Genomic DNA, 15,779 nt, shown 5'->3' on the forward strand with positions numbered 1-15,779 from the left:
TGTGCAAGTAATTCTTTGATGAGAACCTGAGCTGTGTCCGTGGCGTTATTTATCAGCACCATTACTAAATTTTCATGTCACTCTATGAAAGAAAGCAAAGAAAATTATGGGAGATGAGTAACACTGAAAGATGACCTAATAACAAGGCTATAGCTTATACAATCATGATCTTCCTGGCTGGAACACCTCTAATGGTATCATGACAGGTATCAAATGGATTTTCTCCTCTTCCCTCTGCCTTTTTCCTTACCTGCTAAGTGCATCCATTTTTCATGTTGTCCAGCAATCCTAATTGTCAATGTTCTTCCCCCTCCCTTTCTTACTGTATTTCGTTTTATGACTTTGTTGCAGATAATTTTTCTACAATATATACATTATAGCTGAGATACTTTCCTTATTCATATCATTCCATACCTTTTCTGTCCTCTTCTATTCCTAGAAGCACTTCATCCTTCATCATTGTCACTCCATTTCACTTTATGTATTTTTTCCACTACCATATTTCAAAACCACCACAGGATTATTCCTCTCTCTTTCTTTCTGACTGTCCGCAATTCATTGCTTTATAATACTACACTCCCGACATGAACTTCTGAAAATTTACATGTAAGGCTGTGAGAGCTGGCATGAGTCATGCTCGGGTAGCTCAATAACAAAGGACTTTCCCACAACAAGCAAAGTTCCGTGGTTTTAATCAGTCAGGTTGTTCCAGCAATATCCTTGTCTACCACCTCCCATATGTTTCCTCACTGACAATTTTCTGCACTTGTTCTTGCTTTTATACAGCCCCTTTATCGCTCTTTTGTCCTTCCAGTCTGCAACTACATCTTCCAAGGTGTTCAAGGGAATACGTTAGTCAACCAAATCAAACACCTTTCCTCAATAAATAAAACATTAAAATTTAGCATTCAGGTAATTGATTTTTCAGATAACTCAACATTTGCAGTAACTTACTGTACTATGTGCTATATCACATATTGCAAACCTACTGTTATAGCTTGGTATTTACGTAACCTCTAGAATCATCATATGATCACCATACTTTTAACAAGTGAAAAAGGCCACATCAGCTCCAATGCAAGACAATTTTTGAAACACAATGGATGTTTCATGAAGGATTAATGTGGTAAACCACAATACCTGGCAAAATGAGACCTTCAAAGGAGAAATTCCAGTCGCAGCATTTCTGATGTATATCCACAGGGTGACGGACGGAATCGGCCACATTCTTTGAAAGCACAGCATCGAGACAGTGTAGATACTCACCGACACAAAATTAGTGAGTGCTTCAGATCAACCAAAGACAAATGGCACCCCACTCATTGCATGAACAGATTACACTTGCTGTATACACTGAGACGACAGAAGTCACGGGGCAATGGTGTGCACATATACAGACGGCAGCAGTACCACATACAGGAGGTGCAAAAGGCCAGTGCATTGGTGGGGCCATCTTTTGTACTCTGGTGATTCTTGTTAAAAACATGTCCAATGTGATTACAGCTGCATGACAGGAATTAAACTCTGACCACGGGGCTGTAGTTGGAGCTAGACACATTTCTGCCAACAGAGGCACAGGACCCTAAAATGAAGTATTTCATTTTTATTTCATATTTGATATTTGATTTATTAAAATAATGCTTCAATATTTGCCAATTAACATTTCCATTAAATTTGAAATTAAATTGAAAGTAACGGTACAGACCAAATTCCACAATCTGTATTAAATACTTTAACAAAATTAGATACCTTGTTTGATTTAAATTTGTTAAAATTAAACATGGAAAAGAATGAGTTAATGGAGTTTAATACAAAACAAGCAAAATTATATCTAGGACAGTCACAGATACCAGGATTTGCAGGAAGCTAACTATGTGAGATTCCTAGGAATGCAACTAGATAAAAATCTATCATGGGGATCACATATACAGCATCTTGCAAATAAATTAAATGGCCTAGCATTTGCAATGAAGATATTGTAAAATGATACCAGTATGGGCCCAAGAAAAGTAGTATATCACAGCTACTTTGGGTTGGTAGTAAGGTATGGAATTTTATTTTGTGTTAACTCAAACAATGTGTGTCTAATACTAAAACTTCAGAAAACCATAATTACAAATACGAACAATGTAGGGCGAAGAAAATCATGCCAACCACTCCTAACAATTCTTAGCATATTAAGTGTTCCCTCACTGTACATATGAGCTGATTATCTTTGTACACAGTACCCCTGATTTATTTGTAGCAAATCATTTTCAACATGATTGCAACACCAGAAATCAAAATAATTTTGTGCCCACCGATCATTTAAAACTGTGTGCTCAAACTCCATGAAAATTTATAACAAAGTTAAAGGATGAGAATTGCTCAGCATAAATTTAAAACACTGAAAAACCTTATATGAGAAACTAGTGCAAAATGTTGCTATTCAGTAGAAGAATTCATAAATGACAATCTAAATATTTGATAAGTACTTAGGACTTAATAATTTTTCTTCAAAAGTAACAAACTTTTAAAAATTAATTGCTTAATTAATTATTCAGTACCATATATTACTGATATTACAAGGAAAAGTATAAACCAGTTTTTGTGTTTTGACAAATCTCCTGTACATTAAGTCAATAGCTTGAAACTGTAGGTTAAGAGACAATAAACTTCTATTCTATAATAAATATGGAATTTTTAGAAAGTAAGGAAAAAATTGTTTCCCATCCAGTGAGTCTGTGCTTAGCTTGGCGGCTTTGTGGAAAAGCTCAACATGTAGAACTCCAAAACACACAACTCTGAAGTGATGTATTGTTCTGCTTAAGGAATTTACATCCCAACACTGACTTTCAGTCCCCTCTTAAGTTACAAAAATGCCAAGTTAATGATATCATCTGGCGAAATAAGCAAGGTGCTCCCTCACCAATATGCACTGCACTGGGGAAGGCATTATGCATCTCATCTCATCGGTGACAATGTGAAGTGAAGGACCTCTAATTAGACTAAGTGCCACCAAAGTTTATTACTTTCAGTGGCACCTCTATGAAATATAATTTGTCCTACTCTATATTTAAAATATATTGCCATAGTGAAATAAATTATTTGAAAAACAAGTAAAAGATAGCCACTTATACTTACGGACGTGCGCCAGTGACAGTGCCCAAAGTCACAGATAAGAGGCAGTGTGAGAGACAGAGCCTAGCACGTACTCTATTGTGTGGATGCCCTGATGGATGAAGATTTCTCCAAGGTTGTGGTCTTCACTGCTCCGTGGTGCGGGAGCCCCATCTGCACTGTCCTTGTGTGCTGTCCCTGACATCGATCCCACCTCCACATCCATGCCGTTCTCTGCAGGTACGAGATGGCTTGAAAGCTGGGGAAAGTCAGAAGATTGTGTGTTAAATGAAAGAGCAAACTGACTCAACAGTATCATCTCCTGAGAGATATTTACCCTCAAATGTGTCAAATGCCTCAAAACATTGCAGGGGGTACAGATTATTACTTACCGTTTGGTGGGCTTTGCAGTGCCTCATTATCAAAACAGTGGGTTTTGCAAGAAGCATCCAAGCAACACATAGTAGAGAAAGAACAACAAAGAACCTCTGCAAGCCTTTCTGCAATACAGAAGAAAGAAGAAATTGCATATACTAAAAGTAACTGAAAAATGCGAAACTGGTGAAATTAATTTCCAGGGCTTGTTTGAAAACACAGATTAATTCTATTTGAGGTAAGACTGAAGATAATGTAGAGTGAAACCAAACAAATTCAATGAAACTTTTTTTCACTCTTGCTCACCTGTCCACTATACATGAACTCATCACAACCTTTGGGAGGAACACTACCTTTGAACAATACCATATTGATGAAAGTGATTAACATTGATGGAGCACACGCAGGGCCTGCTGTGAAACCTGAAAAAGGAAAGGTTGTGTTTAGTCATCTATCAAATCACAAGCTATAAATTTATTCTAATGCTCCGAAAGTGAAAACCAAGACGACTTTAACAAAACCTCCACTGTAATCACAAATGCTGTCTACTATAGTAGAATTTCAAAATGTCCAAAATTTAATTATCACTTACCAAATGTCGGTCCATAATTCACCCATTTGACAAACATCAAGATACACATGTAGAGGAACAAGAAAATCAAAAAGTTATAAAAATGGCTCTGAGCACTATGGGACTCAACTGCTGAGGTCATTAGTCCCCTAGAACTTAGAACTAGTTAAACCTAACTAACCTAAGGACATCACAAACACCCATGCCCGAGGCAGGATTCGAACCTGCGACCGTAGCGGTCTTGCGGTTCCAGACTGCAGCGCCTTTAACCGCACGGCCACTTCGGCCGGCAAAAAGTTATCTGTGGGACGAACTCACATATGATGTTAATGGAATTTTTGAAATACCTGGAGAACACAAATGGAGCCATGTAAATAAATTTGCCTTATCATCACCTGTTTAATAAACATGGAGTCAATACTCTATTGTAAAACAAATATGAGAGTGATATGTGAATTACTCAAATGGACTTTGATGAAAACTAACATCAAAATTAACACATGTACACTATGTACCAAAAGGAAAATTCAATTCAGAAAATCATCACCAAAACATAGTTACAGCTGGCAAAATACAAAGTACTGCTGATGGATAAACTTAAAAGAATAGAAAACTATTACAAGTGTGGGGAACATATGAATTCCTTCATTAGAGATGGAAGTGGCATTAGTTTGGGAAGGCTGGAAAGGAGTGGCAGCTTGCTCAGACCCACCTATTGTAAGCGTGATAGGAGGCAGAGATGAAAGATGTTGGAGAAAGTAGGAAGTCAAAGGTAGTGTGAAAATCCAACACTACTACTCACTCTTACCTGCTTTCTCGCTAACCTTTGTTTCATCTTTTTCTCAACAGCTAGGTCGTTCACAACCTGGCCTCAGACACTGCCCTCACTTCAACTTTGTCCACCCTATCTAACTGCCCTCCTAAAGAAAGAATACAGAAGTTCTGGAAGTGTGTGACATCATCATCATCTTCTTCTTCTTCTTCTTCTTCTTCTTCTTCTTCTTCTTCAAGTGCTTCTATCAGTGATACTCAGAATTTCACCATCAGGAAGTAAGTGCAAGGTTGGATCAAATATATATCAGAATTTTTGTTTTGTGTGCCTTTTTGTAAACGGAGAGTGGTGCGATCTCTCCTCATTGTTGCTTTGGTTTCCAATGGCTGTTCTCCACAGCTAGATTGACTGAAGAAACAGTAACGTCAGAGCGAAAGGTAGTGTCCTCTGTTGCACAACACATTATAATAAAGTTTGTCACAATAAAGGTTGTAAAACTGTTCAACTTTTTGGAAAGACTTGCAGCACATTTCAGAGACAACACCCTGAGAAAGACTCAAGAGTATGTATGGCACAAACATTTTTATCAGGACAAGAAGCAATTGAGAAGGCAGCTCACCAACTTCGCACAAGGACTAGCATGACATAACATCCACACTGTTAGCCAGCTTACTGAAGACAACCACTGAATAACAGTTGCTCAAATTGCTACTGGACCAAACAAAACATGACAATGCTTGACCGAACACAGCTGCCCAAACTCAACAAAAAAAAAAAATCAGAAACTGTTGTGGACCACAGTAGAACATGCTCTCTACAGTCTGGACTTAACGCCCTACATGTTTCATTTGTTTGGACCACTAATAAAAGCAGTCTGCACACATTTGACAATAATGGTGCTGTCAAAGCCTTCATGGACAACTGGCTGCTGCCAAAGCCACATTCATTTTACAGAAACAGATCAAGACACTGTCTAACCACAGGAGAAAATGTGTTTCCAAGTCAGTTGACCTCACAGAAAAGTAATTTTGTGTGTATGAATTTTTCTAAAGCTTAAATAAACTTAAGAAAATTCTGGTTTATATTTAATTAACTCTCTTACTGAGCACCCTGTCACATATATATTTTCTATGACATATGGAACTGAAGAAATTAGTAAGAGAATTCTAGTGAATTACAAATACATACAAGCTGTAAAATATGATTGGGTAACATGGGACGTATCAATTTTGATGCATCAAGAAAACCTACACATCACAGCTTCATTCTCTTAATCCTGCTATGAGCAAGTTAACAGTTACTTCCATGATACCAATCGCAACTTGCGAAGATCACTTGTGTCTAGGAACAACTAAGGATGAACAGAGATATGGAAAGGAGAGAGGTTAGGGTTCAACAACCCATACACAATGAGATCTACAGTCTGGGCAAAATAAATCTGGCACAGAAAATAATCATAGTAAGACTGATGTGGGATTACAGTTTTTATGCACTACAGTACCTGTTTGGTACCATTTTGCCACTAAGTTTTGCATTGTACACTTTGCTGGAGATTTTACCAAAATACTTCCAGACAATCTCTTACACTAACAGTCCTGCGCATGTTTTCCATGAACTTTTGTTTGTTTGTGTGTGTTGTACTCATCTAGTCAGTAAACACATGTGCTCGTCTTACTCACTCAAACATAATGACACACGCAAGTACTCAACACAGCATGAGGGAGAGACACTTGCAGACATGTACTAACAATCGATTGGTGCATCAAAATCACGGTTTCCAGCTTTTTTATGATGAGCAGCCCCCTGTTTATTAACAACAGTCAGTTCCGTGTCAAGTCTTACAAATATTTGCTGTTGCCTTGAAGAAATCATCAATGCATACCTACAGCAAGACAGCCAAATGAGATCTGAAACTCCATCCATTTCCTTAAGGGGTACAAGACAATTTTTAAAAAATCTCATCTGAAGACTAGATGCTTTCCAAGCATTCTTAAATATGAGACATTTATGTTTTATTTACAAATTTGTTGGCAGCTACATGCATAGCGTAAGCAGACTATAATCATGATGATTTTTTGAATCTCACTACAAGTATAACATTCATTCTTACTTTTCTGAATTTCTCATTAATTAACCAACAGAAATGATAGTTACCAAATAATATGGACTCAAATTTGTTAATAAAAATTTATCTATTTATTTTAAATTACTATCTGCATGAAAATCCAAGTAGTCACAAATTAAATTTTGTTACTCAAATGTGAAACATCAGTTGGAAAAAACAAAATATTATTTGAATCTAGAGGTTTATTTACTCAAGCCAGAAGCCATACAAAATTCTACCATATTATGTGATACCACTAAAACCACAATTTACATGGTTTACATAATCAACTACATGATCTTGGCCCATAACTGGGCCACAGCAACTGCACTGCCTTCAGTCTTCATCAGCTATCCATCACTACACGACTGCACAACTCAGGGCAGCATAAGCAGTGGCACAGGTGATCCATTCTTTGTTGTCCTCCACATTTTACAGAGCCATTCCACTGGAAAATTTCCATTGGACAAGATTGTCCCTGGATTTACAAACACCCGATCTTAGCTTCTTTAGTCATCTTGGCTGATCAATCTAAAGTACTTCCAGACGGTAGAAATGCAGAAAGTTTACCCACCTTTGAAGGGTGTCACATCTACCTGCCCACAGTTGTTCTCTGCCAGTGCATAGAGACATATATATAGTGTGGACGTTTAAGTAAAGAAACTACTTTTGGAGTTCGCCCTGTATCTTGGTGGTTTATGGTCATGGAGTATATAATTTTTTTATCATTTAACAAAAAGTATTTTGCATGTGTTATTTTCACACTAACACTAATTAAATATAAAAAGTTTGCCATTAGGTGGCGACAATGGTAAGTAGCAGACGAAAGAAACAGATTGCAGACGTCAGGCAGTTAGCTTGGACCTCAGTCAACAAAGCCTCATTCAAACATTAGTCAATTTTTGTCTGCATCATAAAGTTGTTCTTGATTGAAGACGTCAGTTTATGAGCCTAATTCTCGTCATTTACAGGTGGTGTTATGATTGTGCTTCAATATGAAGGAAACACAAGCTGAGCCTCATCGAATGCTCTCAAGTACATATGGTAAGGACGCTATTAGTAAAAGAACGTATCCTGAGTGCTTTCAACACCTCAAGAACGGTGATTTTATCGTCGTAGATCGGCATAGGGGTGGGAGAGAGAATGTTTTCGAAGATGCAGAATTGGAGACATTGCCGAGTGAAGACTAGCGTCAAACTCAATAAGAATTGGCACGATTAGTGGGGGGGGGGGGGAGGGGGGGGGGGTGACACAGAAAGCCATTTCAAAACATCTCATCTCAAGGCTATGGGCATCATTCAGAAAGAAGGAACTTGGGTCCTGCGTGAGCTGAAACCAAGAGATGTTGAACGGCATTTGTGTGTTTGTGAGCAGTCGCTTCAGAGACAAAAACGGAAGGGCTTTCTGCATCGCATTGTGACCGGGTACAAAAAATGGGTTCATTACGATAACCCTAAATGCAAAAAATCATGGGAGTATCCCGGCTTCCATGTAGATGGCCAAACCGAATATTCCCAACTCCAAAATCACACTCTGCATTTGTTGGGACCAGCTCAGCGTTGTGTAGTATGAGGTGTTAAAACCAAGTGAAACCATCACAGGTGCTCGTTATCGAATGCAATTAATGTGTCTGAGCAGAGCATTAAAAGACAAACTGCCGCAATACATGGAGAGGGACAAAGTGATTTTGCAGCATGACAACGCTTCACCCCTCGTTTCAAAGGAGGTCAAAAACTTGGAAATGTTAAAATGGGAAGTCCTACCCACCCGCCATATTCTCCAGACATTGCTCCCTCTGACTATCACCTGTTAGGTCATGTGTAACCAATTTGTTTCATTAAAGCATCAAATATTGGGGGAAAAAAGCCAGAAGCAAAGTTTTACACCTCGTATGATTCAATATTTGTTAATTTCCATTTCCTTTTTTCAATAAATATATTTAAAAAACAAGATGCCGAGATCTGAACCAATCTTTCAATGATTTTGCACCTAAATTATACTTGCTTTATACTTGTTAGTGCCCAGAAATCATGTAATTTTAATAGGACATTTAAATTTTTTTATATGTCTTATTGCTTTACGAAACTTCTGTCCTGGCACTGACCTTCAAATCTTACAAGTCTGCCAAAAATTTAAGATGACCAGTCCTTAACATCCCATTGTAAAGACATCTTCAGATTTGAAGCTTCTATTCTGAAGCTTCTATTTTGAAGAAAATCTCTGCACTCTCTTTGCTCTTTTGCAAGCACTGCACGCTGAGTACAGGACCCTCTTCCATAACTATCATTTTCGATCTACAACTAGCAACAATACAGGCTGCAAATGACAAAATACATTGACCTAAGCAATTTTGTGAAAGGGCAGATTATTAGGGTCCAGCGACTCTGATTGAGCACCTCTGAAATGGTGAAGCTGGGTAGCCATTAGTGTTATGTGAGCATTTATGGAATGTGGTTGACGGACAGTGAAACAACAATTAGACAACATGGTGTTGGATGTCCCTGCTGCATCACAGAATGTGTAGGTCAGAGGCTTGCCCAATCTGTAAATTAGGGTAGGTGCAATCTGTGGCAGAACTGATGACAGTAGAAGACTGGTGCAAGCTGAAGTGTTTTGGAGCACACCATTCAGTGGGGACATTCACATGGACTTACAGGGCAACTATGGTAGTAATCAAAGGCACCCTGACAGCTGAGAACATTATTGTGCACCTCCAGCGTGTCTTCGCACTTCATGGCCTCATCTAGCAGGATAACTGACGGTGTCACAAGACTAGAACAGTGCTACATTCGTTTTAGGAGCACAATAGTGAATTTACATTCATGTCTCGGCACCAAATTTGGCTGATGTGAACCCATAGGAACACGTGGGGGCACTTTTTGTCACCTCTCTTGGCTTATCTTGGGTCATACAAAGTCTAAATTTTGAAGAAGAGAGCAGACATTGTACACCTTGCAATGCTTTAGTCTCTCCCACTGAAAATAGGTATTTTAGTCACACTAGCAGCAAGTAAACAACATACATTTCTGCTCTGAATTTTACTACTGTCTGATCCATTAGCTACACTTAGTGATACTCTAAAGATAATGTTTGTGTTCTTTAAACAACCTTTCTTGTGGTTCTGACGTACCAGTTCCTTCTGACAAACTGATGAGCCCTTCATATTACCATACTACTGAAAATAATTCCAGATCATCTCCTGTATATTTTCAAGTTACCAGACTTCAGCGATTACTTAACAAGGCTTCAGGTCACACTATCAGATCCCTTTTGCCTAATTACATACATTACATTAAACTGGATATGTTGTTACCTACTAGTTACCCTATCAAGCATTTACAGGGTGGCTTCCTACATTCATAAAGAAAAGTCTTTTCTGAACACGACTGTCATTTCAGATAAAACTCTCAAGCTTTTAATAGTGTCTCTACCACTTGTCTTCAGGGATAAAATGAGTGTCACGGTTGGTTCTGTATTCTGCTTCTTACACGGGCAAGCCAGCATGGTCTGAAACCTACCACAGGAGAGTGTCGCAGAACTAAATGGTGTCACATGCTGAGGGACACCAACACCACATTTGAAACTGCCAGTTCCGCCTCCCTGTAAGTGTCAGTCATTCCCTCCTGTTACCCATCTATAAACAAAGTGTCATCTTGCCCCCCCACTCTGGAATTTTCTAGATTCTGCTGATCTTCCTATATAACCAGGATAGTGTGCCAGTCCCAAGTAAGTAATTTTATTGCTGAATATGATGGCAGAGAACTGTTAAAAGCTCAACAATTTTATTCAAAATGATGGAGCTTTAATATTGACAAGCTTTTGTTTAATTTTTCTATCAACACCTCCCCTCCCCAACACACACACACACACACACACACACACACACACACACACACACACACACACACACACACACACACACACTCTGCAAGAAGGTACCTGATGAGTAAAAGCAAGCTATAGAAAGAACACTGTCATGTTATCTTTAACACTTCCCAATATCTACTGCTCGCAATCTTTTCAATTTTATTTTATTTTTAGGTCAATTTGACCTAATACTGAGCCTCTATTTAAAAATTTCTTGTGAATGTTTCCCAAATTAATCCATTTATTGAAGTGCATCAATGTATCATATGACCACATTCTGTATATCTTGTGTGATGTCAACTATTTTTGCTTTTCCCCCACAAGCAAACCAATTTGTTCTGTAAAGCTGTCTTACTGGTGACATTTTTATACATTCTACTTTTTTAACCAGGAGCTGAGATAACTGAGTATGGATAACCTCAAAAGTTTATTCTTTAACGAAACAATTAATTGGCATTTTTGTTTCATTTACGATGCACCACACAGCATTCAATGCCATAAATATGAGGGGAATTCAATATGTAATGCAACAAACATTTCTTTCTCCACAAATTTTGGTTGAGATATGCGCAATTTGTTGTGGGAAATTGTGGAATATTGCCACTTCTGCCGCCATAGCTCATCAAGTTTGATAGGTGGCAGTACTGTGTGTAGTCTTCAAAATGGTGTCTGTAACAGAGGAGTATTCCGAGCAGGGAGCTGTCACTGCGTTTATTTTGGCAGGATGTCTACAGAGACCTGGCAGTGAACAAAAGCACGGTGAGTCATTGGGCAGGCATTCGTCACCATCGCAACAAGGTTAAGCAAACTTATCTAATCTCCCACGTGCCAGCAGCTGCACACAGCTAGGACTCCTACAATCTTGGAACTTGTACTCTCAGTCGAGGTGGGTGACTGTTCACAATCAAAACACTTCACTGCTCAACTGGACATCTGTTGATAGTGATGTCACAGTCATCCACTAGATGGGTTACTCAAAGATGTGTGCCCACTGGATTCCACACCACCTAACAGAAGACCATAAAGAGCAAGGAAGGACCATCTGTGGAGAACTGCTTGCGTGCTACGAGGCTGATGACAATTTTTTGTGAAACATCATCACAGGCGATGAAACATGGGTTCGTCACTCTAAACCGGAAACAAAACTGCAATCCACAGAGTCGTCCCACGCCACTTCTCTGAGGAAAAAGATCAAAGCCGTACACCCGGCCATTAAAGTCACGGTGACAATGTTCTGGAATTCTGAAGGGATTATTCTGTTTCATGTCCTCCCTTGCAGTGCAATAATTAACTGACATTTATTGCGCTACACTCAGGAAATTGAAGAAACGACTTCAGGGTGTTCGTCGCCACAAAAATGCAAACAAAATTCTCCTTCTCCATGACAATCCAAGACCTAAAACAAGCCTATATCCAAGAGGAGCTGCTCACGAAACTGCATTGGACTATTGTATCTTATACAGCCTACTGACAATCACACACATTCCAACTTCCATCTGTTTGGCTCAATGCGGCTTGCACTCTGCAGGAAGTATGTGGAAGATGGTGCAGTTATTGGTGCAACAGGATATTCACTCTGATGTCAACCAGCAGAGTGGTACACGCAGGCATGCAGGCGCTCCCAGTAAACTGGCGTAAGCCCATCGCATTGCCCATAGATTATTTTGAGAAACATGGTTTTACAGAGAAACATGTTTTTACAACCAAGAGGATGGGAAACAATATGGTTACTGGCATCTTAAATAAGAAAGTTGCTTCCAGGAAAAATTTTGTTGCATTACTTATTGAATGCCCCTCATATTTCCAGTACAGTAACACTTTTTGTTAAGTAAATAAAAACTTTTCTTTAACTATTGTACATAGCACAACCATTAAATCTTAGCATGAAATACACTGGCTGTGCAAGTAAGTTTTAATTCTGTGGTAAAAATTGAACTGCTGTTCTTTAAACATTTTTGTTGTTTAAATGTTCAGTGTATTTTTCTTCTTATTTTCTTGCATGTACGATTATGTGTTAGCAGTGCGTGAAGAAGGGCAATGGAAAACAACATTGTAAAACTTTATACATATGTTTGAAGACTTCCACAAGGGCTGGATTGGGTTGGAAGGGGGCAAGTGAAGACTCGGTTAGTCGAACACTTATTTATTCAGAACACACATTTGAAGAAAAGAAATGTGAGTAGGGATCTTGGCTAGAATCAAACAGCCACTGCTCTGAAATTGCAGTAATATTTGACTAATGGTGTATGGAGCATTTGTTTGAGTGCATCTAAGGAAAATATTTAGCCAACATAGTCTGTACACTGAAACCTTAGCAGGGTTTTTCCTTTAATATAGTAAAGTTGTGTCACAATCATGGCTGAATAGGAAATACAGATAACTGCTGATCATTAGAATGTACCACTCGCTCTCTTTAAATGTGTTTCTGTACTGTGTTACAATCAACATTGTGTTCTGAACTTATTTTGTGTGTAAGTGTCGTTAATATGAAACCACTGGTCGTTAACCCGACCCCAACAATTAGGATCCGTTAACTGAATGCATCATGTGCCGATGTACAAAATTCAATGCTCATACAACAGTCATGTGGAATTATTAATCTGATGTGGCACTAAAATCATCATTGCACTGCCATGGTATAGTATTAATAATGGCTGCTTGAAACGGGTAAGGTTTTATTGTACATGGGAGTGGCAACTCATTAAATAGTGAAGGTGCAAATGAGCAATGTGGATATGCAGATTGCCTTAAATGAAAGTGTCTAAATTATGGTTTGAAGTTTTCTTTCCAAGTTACATCAGAAAAATCTCTTCAGTGTTGACCAACCCTAGAATCACAGTGCCATTCTATAGCATCACATCTCCAGTTTATTAGTACACATTGTAACTGCATCTTTTACACGTTTTTGAACAAATAATAAGCTAATAAGTATCACAATAAATTCTGCATCAGTAAGCAGTATGTGCATTATTATTGAAACAGCTGTGAGCCCTAATGCAAATGTTTTGTGCATTATATACTCATAGTTATGGGTGTAGTCGAATTAAGTCGAGTGATGCTGAGGGAATTAGATTAGGAAATGAGACACTTAAAGTAGTAAAGGAGTTTTGCTATTTGAGGAGCAAAATAACTGATGATGGTCGAAGTAGAGAGGATATAAAATGGAGACTGGCAATGGCAAAGAATGTTTCTGAAGAAGAGAAATTTGTTAACATCGAGTATAGATTTAAGTGTCAGAAAGTCATTTCTGAAAGTATCTGTATGGCGTGTAGCCATATATGGAAGTGAAACATGGACGATAAATAGTTTGGACAAGAAGAGAATAGGAGCTTTCGAAAAGTGGTGCTACAGAAGAATGCTGAAGATTAGATGGGTAGATTACATAACTAATGAGGAAGTATTGAATAGGATTGGGGAGAAGAGACGTTCGTGGCACAAATTGACCAGAAGAAGGGATCGGTTGGTAGGACATGTTCTGAGGCATCAAGGGATCACCAATTTAGTATTGGAGGGCAGCGTGGAGGGTAAAAATCGTAGAGGGAGACCAAGAGATGATTACACTAAGCAGATTCAGAAGGATGTAGGTTGCACAGGATAGAGTAGCATGGAGAGCTGCATCAAACCAGTCTCAGGACTGAAGACCACAACAACAACAGTTATGGGTACTAATTAACAGTGTTACTAGGCACATATCATCCTTGTATCTGACTTCACGACAATGCATGCTGATAGCCAACATACAAATCTTGCTTTTTTGATTAATTTTCATGGTACTTAATGTTTTCATCTGTTTAGGGTTTTATGTATTTTATGTACACAAAGATGCGTGTGTATTATGGAGCTACTGAGTGCACTTAGGCTCCCATACTGTGTAACACACTATTAACAAGTTGTCAGCATTTTTTTCATGTTCCATGTTACCTCATTAATTATTTACAGTGCAGGCATATACTAACTGCTCAACAATTATTCAAGATTGTCATGTTTTGTATTCTACATGCCAAATTCTCACAGAACCAATAAATGTGTGTTCTGTTCGAGCTAATGATGGTGGCGGCTGAGTGTGCATAAAGTGTGCTTGCTTGTGTCAATGTGTGCATTTTCTTTGATGAAAAAGGCTTTCGCTGACAGCTGCATGTGTAACAGTCTCTTCATTGGTCTTTATGTTGTGCCTGTCTGCAACTCAATGGATCATCTTTACGTTGAGTAGCAATCTATCCTATCTGTTGTATAGTTCTTATTACAAAATGGCGTTTCTAGTGTTAAGTTATCATATATACGATGTCCCAGGAGGAATGGTCATTTGTCAATGATCTATCAGGAATGATCATTTGAAGCACAAGAGTCCGGTAAACAATTCTTTTATGTTTTGTAATAAATGTGCTGAGTCTTTTTGTTTAAGTTTATTCTACAATGCTTAAAACTTGTGGCAAAAATTGAACATGATTTTATCCAGATTTAAGGTGTGTGTGTGTGTGTGTGTGTGTGTGTGTGTGTGTGTGTGTGTGTGTGTGTGTGTGTGTGTGTGTGTGAAAAAAAAGACACGAAAACATTACGTTGTAATTCTCACTATTGTGAACTATGTTGGGCACAATGAAGACACACATAAATCAATGCTTGTAACAATCTATGGGCACAATTATCTCTTAACTATTACTATCAATATTTTTCAAATCACACACTAAGAAAAGTTCATGAGGAAAACATTATCTGACACTTAAAGTAAATCACATAATCAGGACCTCACAAGTGATTCCAAAGACTCAGAAGAACTCCGAACAGCATATGCAGTACACCAAGAATGATTGAAGTTTTCATCTTTTAAAAGTTCATGAAGATGATTTTATTTTCAGCCAGCTGAAATGGAAGGAATGTATGTATGTATGTATATTTAGATTTATTTCATACACAGAACAATGATTTTTCCTCTTACTATTAATAGAAGGTAATCTAGCTATCCATACAGCAGAATCATTCTGCAATCACCTTCA

At 38.3% G+C, this 15,779-nt stretch overlaps 1 protein-coding gene across 9 annotated transcripts in view; it reads right to left on the bottom strand.

Moving 5' to 3' along the window:
• Window positions 1-900: 900 nt before the first annotated feature.
• The window catches only part of LOC126203213 (V-type proton ATPase 116 kDa subunit a 1-like), a 35,378-nt gene continuing 20,499 nt past the window's right edge, over window positions 901-15,779 (bottom strand). For 4 of the 9 annotated variants that reach the window (XR_007540243.1, XR_007540247.1, XR_007540249.1 and 1 more), the window contains exons 2-5: window positions 3,781-3,896; window positions 3,492-3,599; window positions 3,124-3,358; window positions 901-1,582 (exon numbers count right to left, since the gene is read on the bottom strand). Coding sequence is in view for 2 of the 9 variants with exons in the window: in XM_049937457.1 (XP_049793414.1) it covers window positions 3,152-3,358; window positions 3,492-3,599; window positions 3,781-3,896 (431 nt within the window). In the remaining 7 variants the exon portion in view is untranslated. Of the gene's footprint in view, window positions 1,583-3,123; window positions 3,359-3,491; window positions 3,600-3,780; window positions 3,897-4,226; window positions 4,395-15,530; window positions 15,646-15,779 lie in introns of those variants that run through there. The other 5 variants (XR_007540244.1, XR_007540245.1, XR_007540246.1 and 2 more) reach the window with 4 other exon arrangements.

This window comes from Schistocerca nitens, chromosome 9 (assembly GCF_023898315.1).
Source record: "Schistocerca nitens isolate TAMUIC-IGC-003100 chromosome 9, iqSchNite1.1, whole genome shotgun sequence".
Classification (NCBI taxonomy): Eukaryota; Metazoa; Arthropoda; class Insecta; order Orthoptera; family Acrididae; genus Schistocerca; species Schistocerca nitens.